The following is a 25,100-nucleotide window of genomic DNA, read 5'->3' on the forward strand; positions in this document are numbered from 1 at the left end:
GGGACAGGAACAGCATGGAACAGGAATCGACTCTGCAGAAGCTCAACAGTGGAAGAGGACACTGCAGGAATTTCCCTAAGGCTCCCCTGACCTTGAGTTTTCATCAGTTTTTCATGAAGAGATGCTAGAAGCTAATAACTGAACCTTAGCAAATCTCTCTCCTTAAAACATTCTGAGCTAAAAACCCCCTGGGTGAATGGCTGTAGGGATCCACCTGGCATGAGGTACCATCCTCTGACAATAGTCATTATCCAGTAGCCTGAGAGGCAGGCCAGGGGAGAGGCGGCGGGGAGAACACGCTCGGCCAGTGAGCGATGTTTCTGTCTGAATCAGTCATCGTGTCCTGAGTGCAGGCCTTGGTCACGTTCAGTCTTCGTCAATTGAGCACACAAGGCCAGAAAAGAATCTAAATTTAGTCTAAAACTCTGCTAACCGCCACGGCAGATTAGCTTCTCTCTACCCCAGGACAAAAAAATGGGGCAACTCTTGTGGTTTTTATCCAGATCAGATCACTGCAAACCTCAAAGGGCTGGTGACCAGAATATATTATTCTGCGGTCTTTTCTCTAGGACTTCTGAGCTGCAGCCTCTCAGATCTCAGATTGGTCTGAGTTTGTTGTTGTTCAGACTGGCCATGGAAGGTGACTGGCCACTGTTCTTAATCAGTAAGTCATTCCATAGTACGCGCGATGTGGATGGAGGAGATAAGGGGATGGCGAGTGACTGTTTGAGGAAACACTCCCAGCCTTAGGGCTGTTCAGATCCTTGAGAGGGGCAGCGGCCGGGCCACAACCACTGGTTTACGCACATGGATCCACAGGGCTGTTAATGGCAGGAGATGCTCATTAACCTGTTCTCTAAGTGAAGACAGGGTAAAGTATAAATGAGATTTCCCCTGGAACTTCAGAGGGTCTCTCCTTCTCTCTCTCAGGGAAGACTTATAGCAGAAAATGGGCAGTTCGTTATCTGATTTGTTCATATGGTCATTAGCCTAAAAACCAGAAGACTGGGGCAAAATAAATATATATAAAATAATGCTACTCAAAATAGGGTATAAAGATGGGCAGCAGCGGCATCTGAATCCAGCATTCCCTAGAATGACATATTCTCAGGTCCTGTCCTAGGCATACAGAAAACTGTTTGTTCCAAAAAGTTTTCCAGATACTTCTCCATATACAAAAGTTTAAGAACTGTCCTAGGCCTTTAGGAGAGGTGTCTAAAGTTTCCACTTCTATTCACTCACAACTAGCCCAGCTTGCTTGTTTTTCTACCCTTAGTTTCCAGTTCTCTTATCCTGATCGTATCTGATTAGGTCATCCGGTTACATATAAGAACTCGGTCTTGCAATTTTTTTATCATCAGTGTAAATCAGAGTTCTGTTTATGGAAAACAACTCTATAGAGGCAGTAAAAATGCTGGTTCTTAGCCCTGTGATTGGTTTGCAGTGGAGAGACTATAGTTACAACTTTTGAAACATTTCTGTTCATTCGCAAAATAACAATGATATAAAATAAAGGATGAAAAAAGGCGGAAGACACTTACATGGGCTGTAAGTTGCTCCTGGGAAGCTTTTACTTCAGCCTGTAATTTCTCAATGCACTGAAAAAGGGTAGAGTTTAGAAACAAAGTGTGTAACTCTTCCTTTTACATATTCAAAATGTTCCAGATATAAATATGTACTGGTTCTCATATTTTACAAATGGCAGCATTATCTCAGCTAGATGTTTTGAATATCATCATTAAATGGATCATCGCTCCCATCTCTTTCTCTCTTCCATTCCATGGAAGAACCCATCAACAAAGTATATGAATATGGTAAAAACTAGGTCATGATCGGGAAAAATAATGTTTGCTTGATGTACTGCAGATAATGTTAACCTACCTTATATCACATCACGTATACATACATGTGGGACCCAATGAATTGGTCTCTGCCTTTGGAATATATGGATATGTTTTAATGTGAAGATATATATACCTATATATAGATACAGGTTACCTGTCTATCCATCCCTCTATCACAAAAGCAGATACAAAACAACATGGGGTGAACAAGAGATACATTTACATTATGACACATATATAAATGTCCTGAGATTCAGAGAGTGGTAACTTCTTATAAAGTAATTTATTAAAAGTCTATGAAAAATGTTTTGATCAACTTCTTTCACTACCCAGAAAGAAGCTATTGCTTGATTAAGTTCAATTGAAAACTAAGAAACATTTGTATAGTCAATATCACTTATAAAATAAATAAAATATTCACTTAATATGATTCAAAAGAATACATATCAAACTTAAAAATATCACCAAGAAAGTTCATTTTTGTATGTGAATATTCTATCAGGAAATACAGTTACATTGAGCAAATACAAAAACTGTGATTTACCATCTTGAACTTAAATATGAACTTCCAGCCCAGCCAGAAATAACTACAGGATTGTCAGCTCATATGTTTAGGTAACTTTTAAAATAAAGATTATTCTTCTTCTATGACATACCTGGTCTTTTGCAAGAACCATTTTTTTGTATGGTTCTCCACTGTCTTCTCTACAGTCCAGAGCTTCTAGCTTTTTCTCCAGCCAGGAAACTTGCTCAAGCAGCTTTAATTTTGTTCCTTCCGAGACTGCAAGCTGAAGAAATGTGCTTGTAAGGGTATGGACGTACCATGACTTTTTTAAAGCTTCTTTTATTAAAGTCCAATTAACAAATGAATTGCCTTCCATCAATATCTATTAAATATGAAAATGGCTTTTGAAACATTCTCATAGATGACAAATGCTTAGTAAAGAGAGATAAGGAAATAATTTTGGTTTTATTTATTTTTAATAATAAAGATCTTTCTGGGCAAGAGATGAGACCACATAGTTACAGCAGGCAGAGAGATGTCTAGTACAACAGTCTCAACACTCATCTTTATTATGTTTCAACATGGTATTTTATTTGTACAGCTGAATCTGAAATCTGTATTGTGGTTTAGATAGGGTTCTTGAAACTTAACTCTGTGCAGGCTACCTGCTTAGTCAGTCAGTCATGTCCGACGCTTTGTGACCCCATGGACTGTAGCCTTCCCCCCAGGCTCCATGGGATTTTCCAGGTAAGAATACTGAAGTGGGTTTCCATTTCCTACTCCAGGGGATCTTCCTGATCCAGGAATAGAACCCACATCTCCTGCATTGGCAGGTAGATTCTTTACCTCTGCGCCTGGGAAACCCCCCAAATACTAGCTAGTTATGCATGCATGCTCAGTCAGTCATGTTCAACTCTTTGTGACCCCACAGGAGGCCACAACTCTCTAGAAAGAGGAGGAATTCTGACTCCCTCCCTTGAATTTTTAGTGCAGCTGTAAAGAATCTGCCTGCGCTGCAGGAGCAGTAGGAGATGCAGGTTCGATCCCTGGGTTGGGAAGGTCTCCTGGAGGAGGGCCTGGCAACCCACTCCAGCATTCTTGCCTGGAGAATCCCATGGACAGAGGAGCCTGGTAAGCTATAGTCCATGGGATCACAAACAGCTGGACACAACTGAAGCAACTCAGCAGCAGCAGCAGTATAGAAAGAGCTGAAGGGAAATGCAGGAATTTCTAGTTAAAGTCAGATGATCAAGGGCTTTTGTTACTGTCATTTAGTCACTAAATCCTGTCCCAGTCTTTGTGACCCTATGGACTGTAACCCGCCAGGCTGCTCTTATAGGATTTCCCAGGCAAGAATCTTGGAATGGGTTGGATTTCCTTCTCCAGGAGAGATCTGTGCTAACCATAACCATAAAACGTCTCAAGGTGAGTGTTTTACTGTTTGTAGATTTCTCCTGAGGAGAGTGGTACTTGGATAATCCCTAGTCCCTTAGCTTCCCTGAAGAGTCCCTTGTGATTTTTCTCTCTAGCTCAGCAACAATTTCAGGGAAAGAGCCCCTGGAAAGGGACATATAACCTTGTATTCATTCCAGATCTCGGGCTCTGAGGCATGGCTTATCTCTTAAGTATCTCTTTCATATTATTCCAAGAATTATTGCAAAGTATAACATCTCATCTTGAAAAGGGCAACAAATATTTAGAGACATTTACCAAATGGAGAGGCATTAAGAGGTTAGTCTGCCATGGAAATAAGTTGGGTACGTCACGTATGCTGGTATCCATCCATCCATCCATGCACACAACCCTTCACTCAACAAGTATTTGTCTAGTTGGCTCTCTATGCAGCCATTGTGTTATATGCAGGGATTGATGAAAGCACAACAGGGGAGTCAGAAAGTGAAAGTGGCTCAGTCGTGTCTGACTCTTTGCGACCCCATGGACTATACAGTCCATGGAATTCTCCAGGCCAGAATACTGGAAGGGGTAGCCTTTCCCTTCTCCAGGGGATCTTCCCAACCTGGGGATCGAATCTAGGTCTCCCACATTGCAGGAGTATTTTTTACCAGCTGAGCCACAAGGGTAGCCCAAGAATCCTGGAGTGGGTAGCCTTTCCCTTCTCCAGGGGATCTTCCCAACCCAGGGATCAAACCCAGGTCTCCCACATTGTGGGCAGATTCTTTACCAGCTGAGTCACAAGGGAAGCCCAAAAGTGAGGGTTAGAGGGAACACATATGCCATGAACTGTTGTCTTTGCCTTTCAGCTCTCAGTGACCTGGGAGGCCTGAGGTACTCTGCATGAATACTAATACATCTAATTCTTGGGTGCATGATGGTTTGGAAATGTAATCTGATTTCTCTGAGCACCCTTCCATTTTATCATAGTAGAGTGTAATGGCTGAGGACACAGACTCTGAGACTTTGGGTAAAAGTCTCAGCGTGCTACTTGCTATCTTTGTGATTTGGACAAGTTGCTCAGACTCTCTGGGCTTGACTTTCCCACCTATAAATAGGAATGAGAATACAAAGAATAGTACTTATCTCGTGCATTTGTTTTGAGGTTTATACATGAGTTTACACAAGAGAAACACTTAGAACAATGCCTAGAATAGATCAAACACTCAGTAGTTCCTATTATTATTTCTTCTACATCCTCTCGACTGCAGTAAGCATTCACATAGGTTTTATCCAAATATTAATTATTTATCAAATTATAAAATAAAGTGTCTGAAGATGTCACAGCCTGTATGAGCTGGTTACCCTAAACTCAATTTATGTTTGGTTTGCTCACTTCCTGTAACCACTCTAGTCTTCAGGGAAAAGTCCTCTCTAAATTTGATGTATTTTTTTTAATCTCAAATATATTCTTTCTCAGTCTGTCCCATTTTGTTCCCATAACCTGAATAATTGATCCAGTCACCATCTGCTTATCTTTCTTTTAAATCTATCTCCTATTGTTTTTAGGTCTTTATTCATTTGCTCAACAGATATTCATGTAGTCACTCATTGCTAAAAAAATATGTTGGATCTTTATTATATATAAGCTTTGGAGGTAAAAAATAAAGGTGATATTGTTTGTATTTTCAAAATTTACTCAGAAAAGCAGACAATTTAAAAGCTATTCCATAATATGAATGTATATAGATGAATAATAATATTAGTACTCCTTAATACTTACCAGGTACTTAGTACATATCAGATATTCTGAGAAACTTTTGTTTTCATATTTATTTCAGTTAAGCTTCATACTCATTTTACAGCTAAGGAAATTCAATAAGGTTGTATAACTTGTCTAAGGACATAGATAGTAAATATTGGAACCCAAGTGTTCAGTCGTGGACATTAGGTATGACTCCCTAAGCCCAAGTCTGACCCCAAAAGTGGGGCCTGATAATCATGACAATCCCATTCGCTTTCCTTCCATCCATTTTCCTCCCATTGGTTTAGGAATCAAGGCCTAAACCAATCAGATCCTGGCTCTTCTCTGGCAACAGTTAATGTGTAGGAAATATGACCTAGTTTGCACCACCCACGCTGGGCCAGGAGGAACTTTGATGATTTGGAGAAGCACTTTCTCTTATCCACAGACATGAATGCTACCATAGCCATCCTACAAACATCCAGGAAACCGGTTATATAACAAAGCCACTCTCTGAATGGAAGTGTGGACAACAGAACAAACCTGGGTCATGTTGACACTACTGAAATGTTTTTTCAACTAATTTTGAAGCATCTCCGACCTTGGGGACTTACCCTTAGTGAGTTTATAAGTTTCCTTTTTGATTAGACATTGAGTTTTCTCTTATTTGCGACCATAAGCATTCTGCTGATAAATTGTCTGATTCCAAAATTGCATAATCATAACCATAAGTGAGTAAGGTCTATGGAAAAATAGCAACTAACATTTGTTTGGTAGCTACAGCATACCACACATTTTGTTTATTTTTTGTTGTTGTAGTGACTATGTTAAAGATTGGAAGTTAGGTGTTTTCAGGGGCTTTCCCAGTGCTAATAAGAACAGGTTGGATTGGGATCTACGTTGGTCTGTTTCCCACTCTGGGTTCTATAGTATATTCAAACCCTAACTCTGAGGCTGCCTGCAAAGATGAGATCTATGATTTTCCCCCAATCAGGTGGCTTTCAGCACTTTTTCTCTGTGTGTTCACTTATTTACCTGAAGGAAATTTATTTTCCTTTTTCCTAAGACTTGAGAAAACTCTGTCCTGCCATCTCAGCCCCTTTTTATATACACACCAACCCCATCTCTTTGCTCTCCTCTTTTAATAGATTTCTGTCTGAATATCCCTTTGGCTCATTTAGCTCAGATTCAGCTTATCTCTCAGAACTCTTGACATGGAATCACAATATCTATATTTTAGGCCTGACCCCACAACCCTCTGATGTTATGACCTATGAGCCTATAATAAAATTTTACTATGGCACTTTGCTATGTTTTTACAGGGTAGTTCTCCAGTCATATGTATTCTAACTAGGTTATAAATTTCCCAGAAGGATGAATGGGGAGAATTCTGTCAAAATTTATAACAAAATTCAGTCAAATTGGCCAGAAATAATATTTGCTAAGAACATTCCATTTATTAACTTTTTAAATGATGTTTTCATTTTCATATGTTTCATAATCTCACAAAAGCAGGATAAAGGGATCTTATTATCTCTGCCTCATGTGGATACATTGAGGCAAGAACTAATGTTGGATTGCATTAAATAATGATGAAACTGTTTATTAGCATAAGACTACTGATATTCCCCCAGCCCTTTTGAAAATGACCTACCAGATAAGACTGATAATCTAAAAGGAAAGAACAGAAAAAATGAAAGAAAATAAAATGAAATAAGATAATTGAATATACTCTATTGCTGAGTTGCAAGGTAATAGCTACCATTTTGAATTCACTCCATTGTTTTGATTAGAGTTGTAGAACTTTTCAAAATTTAGTTTTCAATTCAGGAAGCTCTTAGGAATGCTGCTTAAATTCAAATTCAAATGATAGAATGGAAAACAAGGTATCAAAGAAAGTAAGAGGAAACCTAAGTTAGTAGCTGCAAGATATCCCAATTGAATTTAAAAACTCTAGGGGCCTTGGGCACTACTTCCTTTTTGTTGCTTTTGTTTTTTCTTTTTTCTTTTTCTTTTTTCATAGGAACTGCTTAGTTTTACAGTTACTCGTTTGAAAGAGAATAAAGATAAAAGCTCAGTCCAACTTAGTATCAGATATCTGCTTATAAAAAGAGAGTAGAAATGCATTATTCTCTAAATAATCAATTTCTATATTTCCTAACCAGCTATCTGTGCTGGAACAAATGGTTCACATGATGTTGGGAGACTAATATTCTTCCTTTGATTTTTGAAGAGTCGGCCCCTTCCCTTCTGCCTGATTCTAACAAATTTAGGGGGAGGAGATGATTTTAAAAGCATGAACAACATTTGACATAAGAATTATGTAAGACAGGAAAAAAAAAAAAAGAATTATGTAAGACAAAGGAGCAACTTTCATATTATACATTTGAGGCTATATAAATCCACCAAAATACTCAACTTTAATATATACCTCGGTATTCAATAGAAGATCACCATAAAGGTAATGCAATATCATTAAAAGTCAAAGGAAGATAAACTGTATTCATTGCACAGCTTATTGATGCAGTCAAGAAAGTGTATTGATACATTTCATATTAATATTCAAGATGAAAGTCAAAACAAAATGACTTGCACTTCAAAATGATGGCAGAATAAAAGCTCTAGGAATTGGTTCTCCCACTTAAATAATTTCTGAGCTGGCAAGAACTGTCAGAACCAACATTTATTAGCTCTGGATTCTAGTAGAATACTTTCAGTATCTAGGAAAGTACTTGATGAACAAAGATGCTGGCATTCAAGGAAATCTCTGTCAGGTCATTGGCTAACTGCAGAGGCAGTGGAATAGGAGACTTTAGTAACCACACAAGACAAAAATTATGGTCTCTGCAAAATTAGTTCAGAAAAGTAACTAAACAAACATACAAACTGTGGAGGAGGGAAGAATTGTATACAGTCTTGGGGAGGGAGAAAGAATCTGATTTCCAGAGTTACTGTATTATAATATTCAAAATGTCTAGTTCTCAACAAACAAGTACAAAGATCACAAAGTAAAGTATGGCTCATTTATTGGAAAAAAATTAATCAATGAAAACTATCCATGAAGAAGCCTAGGCATTGAACTTTTAGACTTAATGAATGAATACTTTAAAATAAGTGTCTTAAATATCCTCAAAGAGCTGAAAGAAACCATGAACAAAGAAGTAAAGGAAATAAGAATGATACACGTACAGGTAGAAAATATATGAAGGGATAAAAATTATAAAAAGAAACTAAGTAGAAATTCTGAAGTTAGGAAACAAAATAGTTGAAATGAAAAAAATTACTGAAATTGTTCAATAGCAGATATAAGCTGGAAGATGACAGAATCAAGAAAACTTGAAGACAGGACAACTGAAATTACCTGATGTAAGGAGCAGGAAGAAGAAGGAATACAGAGAAGTGAACAGAGCCTCAGAGATTTATGGACACTATGGAAAGCTACCAAGTATTCCGACGTACATTATAGCAGCAGATAACTAAAGAAGATGCAGAAAAGGAAAAGGGAATTTAAATGGCACACAAAAATCAAGCACAAAAGAAAGCAGCATGGAGGAATTGAGTAACAAATAGATGTAAACTACAGAGAAAGCAAATAGCAAAATGGCAGAATCATGTCCTCTATTATCAGTAGTATTTTAAAAGTAAATGGATTAGACCCAGCAAATAAATGACAGTGACTAGAACAATGAATTAAGAAATGTGATCTAAGTATACACATACACTTATACTAGAGTAACTTCCACCTCTAAGAAACGAATAGTGAAAGGATAAAAAAGATATTCCATTCACATTGTAGCCCAAAGAGAGCTGGCATGGCTATACTAATATCAGAGAACATCAAATAGATGCCAAGTCAAATTTTTACAGAATACAGGGATATTATATATTGATAAAAGGGTTAATTTATCAAAATTATAAATATACATGCATCAAACAACAGACCCCCCATATATGAAACAACCATTAACAGAATTTAAGGGAGAAATAAATAGTAATAGTCATAGGGTAGGGACTTCAATATCCTACTTTTAATAATGGATAGGAAGTGTACGCAGAAGATCAAGAGCAAATAGAATTGATCAACACTACAAACAAGCTAGATCTAACAGACATATTCATGATAATCCATCCAACAATAAAATACACAGTCTTCTCAAGTGCTCAGGGCACGTTCTCCAGGATAGACCATATATATTAGGCCGCAAAATAATTCTAAATAAGTTTAAAAGGATTGAAATTATACAAAGTAGCTTCGCCCATCACAATGGAATAAATCTAGAAATTAATGACAAAAGGAAAACTGAGACATTTGAAAATAAATGGAAATAGCACATTCTTACAGAATCAATGGGTCAAAGAAAAAAATTACAAGGGAAATTAAATATCTGGAGATAAAAAGAAAAATGCAAGAATGACATACTGAGGCTTAGAGGATGCAGTGAAGACAGTGCCAGAGGGAAACCTATAGATGAAACATGTACATTAAAAAAGGAGAACTATGTCAAATCAGCAACCTAACTTCATACCTTGAAGTTAGAACTTGAAGAAAAAGAGAAAACAACCCAGAGTCAGTAGGAGGAAATAATAAACATTAAGTCAGAGATAAAACAGAATAGAAAAACAATAGAGAAAAATCAATGAAACCAAAAAGTTGGTTCTTGGAAGTGATCAACAAAGTTGACAAATCTTTAATTATATTAACAAAAAATAAAAGAAAAAAATGATTAAAAACAAGTAAAACTAGGGATATTACTACCAACCTTAAAGAAATTTAAAAGATTATGAGTGAATACTGTGAATAATTGGATGCAAACCAACTATATTATCTAGATGAAATGAACAAATTCCTAGGAAGACATAAGTTGCCAAAACTGATTCAAGAAAATTTGAAAATCTCGACAGACCTGTAGCAAGTAAAGAGATTGAATCTTTAATCAACATCTTTCAACTAAGTCCAAGATCAGATGGCTTCACTGTGAGTTCATCAAACATTTTAAGAACAGTAAACACTAATTTCACACAAACCCATTTAAAAAACAGAAAAGGAGACTACTTCCTAACACATTGCCCTAATATCAAAGTCACAAAAAGATACTGTTAAAAAAAGTATAAACCCATATCACCTAAGAATATAGATGCAAAACTCCTCAGCAAAAATAGTAGCAAACTGGGCCCAAAAGGACATTCATTACAAAGAGTATGCATCATGAATAAATGGAATTTATCACAAGGATGCTAGGGCAGACCAACATTAAAAAAACCCACAATTACTATAACATAATACATTAATAGAATAAAGGAAAAATACAATATGTTCATCTCAACAGATGGCGGAAAATTATTTGACAGAATTCATGATATGATAGAAACAGCAAACTAGGAATAGAAGAAAGCCTTCTCAATGTGGTAAAGAGTATTTATGAAAAAACCCACAACTAACATCATATTCAGTGTTGAAAAATGGAAAGCTTTCCCCTTAAGATCAAGAACAAGACAAGAATGCCTGCTTTCTCCACTGCTTATTCAACTTTGTATTGAGAGTTCTACTCAAACCAAATAAGGTAGAAAAAGAAAAAAATATCTAAACGGGAAATCAGAAATAAAACTATTTCTGTATGAAGATGACATGATTCTGTATATAGAAAATTTCAAACAATCCTCAAAAAAAACTACTAGAGCTAATCAATGAATCTAGTAGAGTTTCAGGGTATAAGATAAACATATAAAAATTAATTTGGGTTGTTATACACCTGTGTTTTAAAATGTAGACTAATTATTATTAAGGTATAGTGAGGTTAACAGATATGGAGTTGATCACCATTGGAAAGATAGTTTGTTACAGCCCCCAAGAGGAGGGGCATGACACAGCATGAGGAGGGCAACGATATGGAGGGGACATTTATAAATTAAAGGGTCAGTCAGGAGTAGAGGAAGCAAGAGGAAAATGTGGACAAGAACATTTATTGTAGTTTCCATGGGAAGGAACACGTGAGTAAAGATAATCAGGGTTAGGATTAGCTAGTTTGGATAATTTCAGTGGGCTCTGGAACACTGAGGTTGTCCCTACTTGGTACCTGTACCTGGGGTAATTAGAGCAGAGGAATAGTGGCCCTGTGTTTGGGTTGGTCAGTCGTATATGAAAGGCACATTTACAGAGAAGTCTTTCACTATTTCTAGGAACTGATTGGCAAGCATTGTGAGGGTAGGGGCAGTCCCTCCAGGGTCAGCAAGGCCCTGGATATCAAGTCATCTGAATTTTTTTTAAAGGCATGATTAATACAACCAGCAATGAGTAATCCAAAAAAGAAATACAACAGTTCCATTCACAGTGGTATCAAAAGAATAAGCTACCAAGAAATAAATTTTTTATCGAAGAGGTGAAAGAGTGATACACTGAAAATTACACAACATTGCTGAAATAAATTAAAGAAAACCTAAATGAAAATATCTTGTGTTTGCATGTTGCAAAATCTAATATTGTTAAAACTCCCCAAAACTAACTACAGATTCAGTGCACTCCCTACTAAAATTTAATAGCTTTCTTTGTAAAAATGGAAAAGCCAGTCCTCAAATTCATATGGAATCTCAAGGACCCAGAATAGCCAAAACAATCAATTCATAATAAAAAAGAAAGAAATTGGAGGACTCACACTTCCCAATTTCAAAATGTACTACAAAGCTATAGTAATTAAAAACAGTGTCAATGTTGGTATAAAGATACATAAATAGAACAATGGAATAGAACTGAGAATTCAGAAATAAACCTAAACATCTACAGCCAGTTGGTTTTCAACAGGAGTGCAAAGACCATATCATAGGTAAAGAAGAGTTTCTTCACAAATGGTGCTGGGACAACTGTATAGACACTTACAAAAAAGATGAAACTTCACCCCTTCCTCACTCCATAAACAAAAATTGACTAAACATGGATCTATATAAGAGGAAAACTATAAAACTTTCAGAAGAAATCAGGAGAAAATCTTCAAGATCTTGGATTTGAAAATGGATTATTTGATACTGAAAGCAGGAGCAACAAAATACAAAATAGTTAAATTGGACTTCATCAGAATTAAACATTTTTGTGCAGGAAAGAACATTATCAAGAAAGTGACAAGATAACCTATAGCATGAGAAAAAAAATTTACAAATCATATGTCTGATACAGATTTAGTATGAAGAATGTACAATATAAAGAACTCTTACAACCCAACAACAAAAATACAAATGACCCAATTAAAAATGGGCAAAGGACTTCAATAGACATTTCTCAAAAGATGATACACAAATGGCCAATAGACACAAGGAAAGATGTTTGAAAGTATGCCTAGTACCAGGTAGACGTTAGCATGTGCCCAGGAAAATCACGGCATCTCTCCAAGGAATTGTAGCAGAGTACAACATCTGCTCGTGCCCATCCACAAGGACAAGAATGTCCAGTTGGTCTGAGGACACTGCAAAGGTCAGCAAATCACCAACGTGGTCCAGCTGTGCAGGAAAAAGGAATAGGTCATCTACCTTGATCAGATGCAGTGTGAGAGGGCAAATGACCCCTATGGCTATTCACCAGAGCGAGGTTGTTTTCCACAGAATTAAACCAAAGACCAAGAAAAAAATTCTTGTACACAAAGCCATATCTGAATTAGTTCGAAAAGATAAAAAATAAGTATAAGGAATAACTTATTGTGAAAATGAAAAAATGAAACAAACTGTTGTGAAACCATGGTTTAACTGAAGATGTTTAGCCTAGTGTGTATTTCTTTGCAGTTTTACAAGATGTCTCTAATATTTCCTTTCCTTTCCATTTTGTTATTGATATGTGGCACTATAAATCTGCTTTTGCAGTTGCGATTAATGATTGCATGAATAAAACTGGGCACTTCCTAATTTAAAAAAAACTCAACATAAGCAGTCATTAATTAAGGAAATGCAGATTAAAAACCACAATGAGATGTCACTGCACAGCCACTATGATGGCTATTTTTTTTTAATTTTATATTGGAGTATTTGATCAATAATGTTAGTTGCAGGTGTACAGCAAAGTGATTCATTCTATTCTTTTTCAAATTCTTTTCCCATTTAGGTTATTACAGGATATTGGGCAGAGTTCTCTGTATAGAAGGTCCTTGTTGCTTATCTGTTTCAAATATAGCATGCGTATAGGTCTGTGATTTAAAAAATAGGAAGTACTGGTAAAGATGTAGAGAAATAAGAACGCTTGTATGTTGCTAGACGGAATGTATGATGGTATAGATGTTGTTAGAAACAGTTTTGTGATTCATCAAAGAGCTAAAAATAGAATTACTATTATACAGATTGTATGGTCCAATAATTTCGCTCCTAGGGTATGTACCAAAGAGAAATGAAAGCATATATCCACACAGAAACTTGTATACAAATGTTCATAGCAGCATTATTTTCAAAAGCTAAAAGGTAGAAACTAAATATCTGTTAACAAATGAATAAACAAATTGTGTTGTATACATACAATGAAAAATATTATTCAATCATAAAAAGGAATGCATTATTGATACTTCCTACAACTTTTTTTTCCTTTTTTTTTTCATTTATTCATTGCAGTGGGTTTTGTCATACATTGACATGACTTCCTACAACTTGAACGAATATTGAAAAGATTTTGCCAACAGGAGGAAACCAGACACAAAAGATCACATGTTGTATGATTCCTTTTGTAGGAAATGCCCAGAATAGATAAGCCCATAGAGATAGAAGCAGATTAGTGGTTGGTTGTCAGGGGATGGGTAGAAGGGATTATGGGGAATCATTACTTAATGGGTAGGAAGTAATTCTTCTGGGATGCAGAAAAATGTTGAAACTCAAGACAGGTTGTGGTTATACAACATTATGAACACACTAAATGCCACTGAACTGTATCCATTTAAAAATGGTTAATTGTATTTATGTGAATTTCACCTCCTTTAAAAGAAAATGAATTTCTGGTTAGCTTTGAATGGTAAAGAAAATTGTCATCATTATGTCCATTTCACTGAATGTTATTACGGGAAAAAAAAAACCAAAATTGGATTGGTATAATTTTAGAAGAATGAACTCAAAGTTCACATAGGTACTCAATACTCCTGTGACATCAAAATACTATATTTTCCTGTTGGAAAATATGTATTCTTCCTCTCTGAGAAAACTATTTATTATTCTCCGCTCTTTCCTCAAATATCATTTCATACCTTCTTTCTCATCAAAATTCCCCCTTCATCCCAAATGATCACCTCATCAATAATTCACTGAAAAAAATAGAGGCTGCCAGATAGCTATTCCCTCACTTTCTCATCAGCCAATATATAAACCTTCCTGCAGCAGACTGTACTAATCTCTTTCCCAATGACTGTTTCCCCATTTATCCCTTTCTACCAGACACCCAATTTGGATTAGCCAGCAGCCATGTGTTTAGGGAAGCTTGGTCTTGTCCATTTCCAGCAAATGAATCACTGTTGCTCAGCCAGCCCTGTTGGGCTCCATTCCCAGGTATAAAAGATTATTTTAGGCATGAGCCTGCAATCCAGTAGAGGCCCCTGGAGCATTTAGAAAAGGCTCTTTATCAGATTTTTTAAAAAGATATACAGGAGGAAGAACATATCTTTTTTGCAGGATGTTCTAACTGCATATAATGCTTGGAATTGTTGCAGTTACTGTGTAAGCAAGACAGTCAACACTGAGGATGGGAGAGCAAAGGATGGGTAACACCTGTGTTCTTGTTGACATTCTTGAGCTGTTGAATTAGCAAATTCTGGAACTGCTCCATCTCTGGACTTACTCTTACGTGCGATGATAGCTGGCCTTAACATATTACTTTAATTGGGTTTCTGTTGAAGGAAAAAGCACCCTTACTTAACAAATGGAGAAGCTTTCTTCTATCAAAGGCCAGCCCTTTCACTTGTCTTTGAATCTCATCTTCTCTAATCTGTCAAAAGCCTTTGCTCCTGTAATTTCCATAGCCCCCCAGTTCCCTTCTATTTCTACATTCTCTTTCTCTCTCTTACCCTTTCTGGATGATTCTGCTCAGCATATAAACATGTCATAGTAATTGCAATAAACAAAAGCTGTCTGTTGAACTCTCCCCACCTCCTCCTCTAATCATCATCCCATTTCTATGCTTCTTTTCCCACTCAAACTTCTTAAAATGATTGTCTACCCACACTGTTGTCACTTTCTTACAGTCTTCTCACTCTTTTTTATTTTCTGAAGGAAAAAAATATTATTGGCTTATATAACTGGGCAATCAGAAGTAGATTTCTGTTTTACTCTCAGCTAGATTCCACAGACGCCAAAGAAATCGTAGTATTCTCCTTTTACCTCTGCACCTTGGTGCTGTTCCTATGTGTTGGCTTCATGATTTCCCAGTGCAGACAAGCCTTCTTCACACATTGGGGAAGATGCTACCTGTCACCTTCCAGGTTCAGGTCCTCAATAGTAAAACAGTGTGTCCTCCAAAAACAAGTTGGAGAAGAACTGTATTTGCCCCACCTGTGTTCATATGGCCACTCCTGGGTTGATCTTTATGGTCAGGAAAATGGGATATCATAATTGATTGGACCTAGGTCATGTGCTTCTATACCATTCCTTCTAATAAGAAATATTGTGGTTGACGGTCCCAGGATTATTAAAAGACTGGAGCCTGAAGGAACTATTCTCCAGAAAAGGTAAACATAAAACAGAAGCCAATTAAAATTCACCCTCTGTGTTCAGCACAATTACATCCTCATGCTCATAAGGATGTGCTTCCCCCCAAATGTTCCTGCCTAAGACCGTGTGTCTATTCTACATTAATCCAAAATGTACTTTCCCTCTCAAAAGGAGACAACCTAAAGTCATATCAAGTTCCTACATCTGGCCTCACATTTTGTGTGTATCTCTCTGAATCAAATCCAGATGAACCTCATCATGATACAGACATGAGACAATTTTTAAAGTACCCTCCCTCATATGCCTAAAGTACAGAGAAAACAGGATAATCATGGTATTATTCTCCTTTAAAGGAGGGGGGAAGGGAAACAATTTACAGTTGTCATAGGCCATTGAAAGCATCACATTCTGTCAGTCAGCAATAATAAGGCCTATCCTGGTGATGCAATGAGTGGAGGTGGAAGTTTCTGGTCTGTTTGATTCTGTTTCTAACCCCTGGGAGCCTTCTTTCTCCTTTTCTTCCATGGTCACAGTCAAGAAGAAAGCTAGAAGGCATGCCTTTGGTAGGGGGTGTACTATGTTTTAGTTTTGGGTGTATCACTAATTCCTCTTCTTGTCAAGACCATTTCAGTTACATTACAGAAAACTAATGTAAATTGGTTTCCATTAACAAGATAATTAATTGGCTCATTTAAATGAAAAGTAGAGGCACCCCTAAATTCTGAGTCTTAAATTAGATCCTCAGAATTCCCTGCCTTCCTCCCTCTCTCTCTCCTAACCTCTCTCCCTTTTATGCTACAGAGGAAAAATTCCCTGTGACTGTGAAGAGGGCTACCCTGGATTATTTCCCTCTCCTAATGTCTGTTCTTCACCTCCGCCCCCCGCCCCCACTACTCTACTAAAACTGATTGTGCTAGGTTGCCTGTGAGTCTCATTTTTCCAAATGCAATGTACCCATCTGGGGCCATCTTTTTCAGTAGCCCAGTAAAATATTACATGTTTCAGGATGCCATGCCTCATGAAACACTGTCTTCTTACTGCTTCCAGAACACGCGTCTCTGGATTTCTTCCTGATTCTTAGTTCCCTTGGCTAGATTTTCATTGTTTTCCACTTCTCCAAATATAAAAATCTGAAAGTCCTAGCAGATCTCATTAGGTGTCATGGTTGAAACACTAGTCATACACCTGTTTAAGGCTCCCAATTTTGCTACATGCACCACTTAGCTTATATATCCAACAACCTACTTAATATTGTCACTTGAATACTTACTAGGCAACCAACAACTTATGCCTTCATTAAAAAAGAATGAAATGATGCCATTTGCAGCAACATGGATGCATCTAGAGATTATTATACTAAGTCAGAAAGAGAAAGACAGATACCATGTAACATCATTTATATGTGGAATCTAAAATATGACACAAGTGCACTTATCTACAAGACAGAGACAGACTCACAGACACAGAGACAGACTTGTGGCTGCCAAAGGGGAGAAGGGGTGAGGGAGGCGTGGATTGGGAGTTTGGGGTTAGCAGATGCAAAGTATTACACCAGAATGGACAAACAGTAAGGTCCTTCTGTATTGCATAGGGGACTATGTTCAATATCCTGGAACACTGTAATGGAAAGGAATATGGGAAGAATATACATATATATCTGAATCATATTGTATAGCGGAAATAAACACAACATTGTAGATCAACTATACTTCAATAAAATAAATTCTAAGAAAGGATGAATAGATTCCAAATTAACTCCTCATATTCTATAGCTTCCCAGGACTTCCCTCTTCTTAATAAATGGAACCATTTATTAATGGTTCCCAAGTCATCCATATGTTTAAGCCACAGGTATATTTAAAACTTCTCTTTCTTTCACCGTCTACTCAATCCTTCATAGAGGACAATTATTAAAACCACCTCATTAAGTAGTGTGAATTGTTATGTTTATCTCCTCTTGTTGGTTCTCTTAGTTTATCTCCTCCACAATCCACACCCACATACACAGCAATAAATATTGTAGAAGAGGTTTCCAGTGTCACTCAAAAACCACTCAAAAACAAATTGAGTCTTGGCAACCCTTGCAGAACTCACGCTACAGAGAGGAGTGACTATTTAAAGACAAAGGCTTCCCTTGTGCTAAAAGTTTTGCAAGCTGAGTTGGACTAGTACTACAAGCGACTAAATTCCCTGGCAATAAATAAATAACTGAGGCAAGCTCTGTAAAAATTACCTATCCTACCTGTGGAATGGGCAAGAACCCCTGTGTCTGAAGATACTTTCAGGTCACAGAACTGGTTTGGTCTCTTTCCAGTTTTACAGCTAAAAGCAAACAACAAATTCCTCATCCTACCCTCATCCTAGACAAAACAGACTTTTACATTTATTAACATTTCTGCTTTTAACAAGTTATTTCTAGCCATTCCTAGGTTTATGCACATCTTAATATAGACTTCCCAAGTCTTTAATTTAGAAGCATGGTTACCTCCTGTTTTAGTTTGTGGGGGCCACTGTTAGGGTACCACAAACTGAGTGGCTTAAATATACATTTATTATCTCACTGCCTTAGAGGCCAGAAGTTCAAAATCAAGCGTCAGTAGGGTTCGTTCCTTCTAAGGGCTGTGATAGGGCATCTCTTCTATGTCTCTTTTCTGGCTTCTGGCAATCTGTGGTATTCCTTGGCTTCTAGAAGCATGACTTTGGTCTCTGCAGCTTCATCTTTGCATGACTTCTCTCTGTATGTTTGTGTCCAAACTTCCACTTTTCTAAGGATGCAGCCTTATTGGATTAGGAGCCTATCCTACTCCAACATGTCCTCATTTTAACTAATTACATCTGCAAAAACCATATTGCCAAATAAAGTTGTGTTCTGAGATACTAGGAGTTAAACCTTCAACGTTTGAAATTGGAAGGGACCAAATTTAACCATAATACCCCCAAGTTGGGGTACGGCAAAGCAGGGAACTCTGAGGAGTGAAGAAACATTTATTTAAACTCTGAATGGAAATACGAATACTCACCAAAAAGTCAATTGATAGTTAAAATATAATGTTAGGGATCCAGGCAAAGAGATTCCTAAGATCCATTTAATCTCCAAGTATGTCCTCTGGGTCATATGAATATATAATTTTTCAATGTCTATGAGTTTATTTCTGTTTTTTAAATAAGTTTATTTGCATCATTTTTTTTTTTAGATTCCATGTATAAGTGATATCACATGATATTTTTTCTCTGCCCAACTTATTTAATTTAATAGGACAATCTCTAGGTCCATTCATGTTACTGCAAATGGCATTATTTCATTCTGTTCTATGGCTGAGTAATGTTCCTGTGCATGCGTGTGTATCACATCTTCTTTATCCATTCATCTGTCCATGGGCATTTAGGTTGCTTCTGTGTATTGGCTATTGGAAATATTGCTGCTATGAACAAGGGGGTGCGTGTACATTTTCAAACTCAAGTTTTTGTTTTTCCCAGATACATGCCCAAGAGTAAGATTACTGAATCATATGGCAACTTTGTTTGTAATTTGTTAAGGAACCTTCATTCTGCTCTCCATAGTGGTTGTACCCATTTGCATTCCCACCGACAGTTTGAGAGGGTTCTCTTTTCTCTACATCCTCTCCTCTCCAGCATTTATTATTTGCAGACTTTTTGATAATGCCCATTATGATTGGTGTGATACCTCATTATAATTTTGACTTGTATCTCTCTAATCATTAACAGTGTTGAGCATCTTTTCATGTGCCTGTTGCCCATCTCTATATCTTTCTTGGAGAAATGTCTTCTTAGGTCTTTCATTCATTTTTTTTTAATTGGGTTGTTTGTTTTGTTGATATTGAGCTCTATGACCTTTTGTATATTTTGGAAATTAATCTGGTCTTACATTTAGATCTTTAGTCTATTTTGCATTTAATTTTGCATATGGTGTTAGGGAATGCTTTGATTTTAATCTTTTACATGTAGCTGTCCAGTTTTCCCAGCACCACTACTTGAAGAGACTGCCTTTTCTCCATTGTATGGTCTTGCTTCTGTTGTTATAGATTATTTGACCATAAGTGCATAGGTTTATTTCTAAGCTTTCTATCCTGTTTCATTGATCTGCATGTCTGTTTTTGTGTTTTGATCACTGTAGCTTTCAAGTATAGTCTGAAGTGAGGGAAGCAGGAATCCTCTAGCTCCATTCTTCTTTCTTAAGATTGTTCTGCCTATTGGGGCCCTTTTGTGTTTCCATACAAATTAAAATTTTTTTCTAGTTCTGTGATAAATGCCATGGGTAATTTGATAGGGATTGCATTGAATCAGTGTAGTCAAAGCTATGGTTTTTCCACAAATGTATGGATGTGAGAGTTGGACTATAAAGAAAGCTGAGCACCAAAGAATTGATGCTTTTGAACAGTGGTGTTGGAGAAGACTCCTGAGAGTCCCTTGGACTGCAAGGAGATCCAACCAGTCCATCCTCAAGGAGATCAGTCCTGGGTGTTCATTGGAAGGACTGATGCTGAAGCTGAAACTCCAATACTTTGGCCACCTGATGTGAAGAACTGACTCATTTGAAAAGACCCTGATGCTAGGAAAGATTGAAGGTGGGAGGAGAATGTGATGACAGAGGATGAGATGGTTGGATGGCATCACTGACTCAATGGACAATGAGTTTGAGTAAACTCTGGGAGTTGGTGGTGGACAGGGAGGCCTGTTGTGCTGCAGTCCATGAGGTCACAAAGAGTCAGACACAACTGAGCAACTGAACTGACTGAACATTGAATCTGTAGATTGTCTTGGATAGTATCATTTTAATAATATTGATTCTTCTAATCCAATATGTTAAATCTTTCCATCTGTTTGTATTGTCTTTTTTTTTTCCATCAATGTCTTATAGTTTTCGGAGTACAGGTCTATGGCCTCCTTAGGGTTTTTTTTTTTTATGCAATGATTTGTATCAGTCTTGAATACTACTTTTCCATTTATTAATCACCAAACCATCTCATAAATATTTCTTGTCTATTTCTTCTCTTCACTACTAATAGGCACTTATCATTTCTAAAGTGGATTTTTGCAAGAGCCTATATTCTGATATACCTGACTCTGGGGTCTTCTAAAAACTCTGTTCTTCTCAGTTGACTCTGAGTTTTCTCTCTGAGGGCAAATCTGAATACCCTTCAAATGCTTTAATGCCTCCCCTTTGCCTGTAGGTCAATTCTGAATGTTTTGATGGAAAGAGCACGAGCTTTGACATCAGAGAGACAAATGGATAGATCCTAACTTGATCTGAGACCTCAGGGAAGTCAGTGTTTGTGCTTCTGTTCCATGTGGTGTGGTGGAAGATATAGACAAATAGTTACAATGGACAGAGATGGTGGTGGTAAAATGGGAGAAGGATTATGAGAGCACCTAGTAAGGACATCTAACTCAAACTTGAAAGAGGAAGAAAAACAGGTTGGAGTAAGTGGCCATCTAATTGAAGATCCAAAAGGAGAAATTTGTTGAATTTTGTTGGATAATAGAAAAGGGAATGACAGGAGGTGATGTGAAGAGAGCAGTGCAATTCTCTGCAGAAGCAGAGGGGAAGGGATGAATTAATTAAAACTTGACTATAAGGAACAAGGGGCTTCCCAGGGGACACTAGTGGTAAAGAATCTGCCTGTCAATGCAGGAGACTCAGCTTCAATCTCTAGGTTGGGAAAATCCCCTGGAGTAGGAAATGGTTACCCACCCCAGTATTGTTGCCTGGAGAATTCCACAGACAGAGGAGCCAGGTAAACTACAGTTCATGGGGTCACAAGAGAGGAAAACACGACTGTGCACAAGGAACAAAGCCTTTTTTTTAATAGATGAGGCAGGTAATAGAGAATATATTATTTTTAAGAAATTGAAAGCGGTGTAATAGTAATATACTGGGAGTGGTGTAACATCAAACTGGAGAAACAAATAGGGGATTAGACCACAAAGGATTGTAAAATTTGTTAAAAAGCATATGTTTGATCCTGAGAGTAAATTGGGGCTAATCTAGGACCTAAGTAAGGAAAAATATGAGGTCTGTGTTGCAGAATCTTCCCTCTGGCTGTAGCATTAAGGAGCCATCAATAAGCACCATAATGAAAGTAAAGTGGGAGAAGTTTCTAGAGTTGGTGGCCTGGGCAAGGGCAGTGGTGATAGAGAAAAGAAGATGGATCAAAGAACTCTTTGAGGGGCATCATTCATAGTACTTAGCAATTGGATGTGTGGGGTGAGCAGAGGAGAGAATCAAAGCAGCATGGATTTCTGATATAACCACAAGAAAACTGTTGGCAGCTATCCTTGGCTTAGGGGATGTGAGAGCAGGAACAGATTTGGGACAGGAAGCTAATGGACAGGTAGAGCTTGAGTTGCCTTTTTGAGCCTTGGTGGACCTATCAGTAGGCAGTTGGAAGTTCACACATGGGATCAGGAGGAAGACTTGGTTCTTTTTGATAGGTTGTGTGCTCTGAAGGCAAGTCATCAAGGGAGAATGTCTAGAAAAAGCATACACGTGGGCTGCAATCCCACAAAAGGGTTCTCATCATTTGCAAAATGGGAATACACATTTCCAGGGCCAGTGGGAGAAAAATACAGGAGGCTAACATATATAGGAGTACCTTGCAGAGTGCTTAGTTCACAGTTAAGAGTTCAACAAATATATTATTGAATGAATAAATGAATAATTAAACAAAAGTATACACCTAATTTACTAATTTCCTTGTAGAGATTAAGCAAAGTGAAAGTTAGCTTGCCATCATTGAGACAGTCTTAAGAAGAAAATGAAGGTTATGCCCATAAAAAAAGACACCTGCGCTTATCAGCAGAGCCAAGACTTATAAGAGACAGAGGATTTTGCTTTTTCTTAGACAAGAAAGTCACATTTATTAGTACTCGGTCAGCTATTTAAAACTGACCTCAGTTTGATCTTGACATTTACAAGCAAAAGGAAGTCTTTAGTTATGTAATAGGCCAGAAATCCATTCGTCCCTCCTATAACAATGACAACAGAAGCCCATTTGTCATTATGCTTGATTCTACTCGAAACAACACATCTCTTTACCAGCTTGTAGTCTTTTCTTACATTCTCTGAGGTTCCCAGTCAATATGCAACAATTCAGTAAGGGGGTTAAAATTAACGATTGCTTGGATACAAGGGTATGTGTGTGTTAAGGGGGAACTCTTCTGTAGTAAAATAAACTAGAACCAAATCGTTTAACAAAATTCTCAATTACTAGGTTTCATGGTGATAAGGAAAGACTTTCCAAGTTAAACAAGCTGTTTGTGATTTTGTGGCATTAAAGTAGACTTCCAAACAGACTGAAAAACAAAAACTCATTCACAAAAACTCATGATTTCGGCTTGGCATATCAGGCATAATTTCTGAGCATTTGCAGAAATGAATACTCCTACCAAGGGCACATTACTTATTTCAAATAAACTTGACATCAAGGGATCCACTGTTGCATTTAAACAATGAAAAAAGAACCAGAACATTTTTGAGACAATCTCAGTATGCATCAAACCACTTTTAGCTACTCACACACATAATCGGCATCTAAAAATTTGCTGGAGATCTATGTTCTTTCTACCGCTAAATGTAAAGTAAACAGATTGAACACTAAGAGGCAAACAATGGAGTTTATTTTAGAGCCTGAGATACACAGTGATGAATAGATTTTAGTTATTAGAGTCTTTGTCTTTCTATTGGTTTGCTTACTTTGCTCAGTGTTAAAGGTAAAAAGATCAGTTAGATGTCTCATTCAATCCCCAGAAACTACTGCATAAGTCAGAGGGGTTCACGATAGTCCTTACACGAAAAGAGAGTATTGGTAAAGGACCAAGAAGACCGAATCTAATGCCAGCTCAAAAATTTACCTGGGATTTACAATCAGAAGTACCTGCTGAAAGTCACACTGCTGCAGAGCATTGGAATTGAATTGAGAGTCCATAGAGTCATGCATTTATCAATGGTTGATTTTTGATAAGGCTGTCGAGACCATTCAGTGGGGAAACATTGTCTCTTCAACAAGTGGAGAAACCAGATCTTCACATGCAAGAGAACATTGAAGTTACCAGGACAAAGCACTATGAGGAACAGAATTGTCCAGGAGTTGGATGAGCAAAGGACATATTTGGCAGCCTAATATCCATTCTCCCCTTCTTAGTAAAACTGTCTTCATACTCTTGGGGTGACAATGTACCTAGCTAAAAATCCATATTTCCTAGCCCCCATGGTAATAACTGTGGTCAAGCATAAGTAAGAATTCATTAGGAAAGTACTAGGGAAAAGCTTTTCAAAGAGGCTGCTCAGTTGTCCATCTCGGTTTTGCACTTGGTCTTTCCATATTCATGCTGCTTGACTCTGAATGTCTGCAGGTGCCTCTTGGACCCTGAGGATGGAAGCCATGTTTGAATGCATGGAGGCCAAGCTCAGGCCTCTGAGGGCTGCGGAGCTACTGAGCCTGTTTCTGGATCTAAGCACAGTACTTGAAACACTATAGGTGCTTAGTAAATGTTAGTTCCTCCACTCTCTACCTAACATTGGTAATACTTGGCAAAGGTCTGGTACCAGGCCTGCATCCCTGTAGGATGTGAACTTAGATACCACCCCCGAACTGTGCCCTTTTTCATGCTTTGCCTCCATTGTTGCTTCTGATGTTCTTTAAGATCGAGGATAACCTCAGACAGGGAGATCCCAGGTGAAAAAAGTGAAGAAACTGCCTTTGAATATAACATAATTGGCCAAGTAGAGTAAAGAGTGAGAACATAGGAAGTTGCTGTTATTAATTTTATTTTGAGCTTTTATAAATGTTTCTCTCATCGGGTAAGGGAAAAATTAACTGGCATGTTAGCTATTACTAAGTATGAAAAAGGCAGGCTCCCATGTACTTTATTTCAAAAGCTGAGAAATAAAACTACCATATTCTTCTCCTTTGAAATGTCTCTGCATTTTGAGTATTAC

The 25,100-nt window shown here is 37.4% G+C and overlaps 1 protein-coding gene across 1 annotated transcript in view; it reads right to left on the reverse strand.

Annotated features, from left to right (window-relative positions):
• CCDC192 (coiled-coil domain containing 192) overlaps positions 1-25,100 on the reverse strand; it is a 171,551-nt gene that overhangs the window by 141,010 nt on the left and 5,441 nt on the right. The window contains exons 3-4 of the mRNA XM_043913802.1: positions 2,501-2,632; positions 1,542-1,598 (exon numbers count right to left, since the gene is read on the reverse strand). Coding sequence (XP_043769737.1) covers positions 1,542-1,598; positions 2,501-2,632 — 189 coding nt within the window. The remainder of the gene's footprint in view (positions 1-1,541; positions 1,599-2,500; positions 2,633-25,100) is intronic.

This window comes from Cervus elaphus, chromosome 9 (genome assembly GCF_910594005.1).
Source record: "Cervus elaphus chromosome 9, mCerEla1.1, whole genome shotgun sequence".
NCBI lineage: Eukaryota > Metazoa > Chordata > Mammalia > Artiodactyla > Cervidae > Cervus > Cervus elaphus.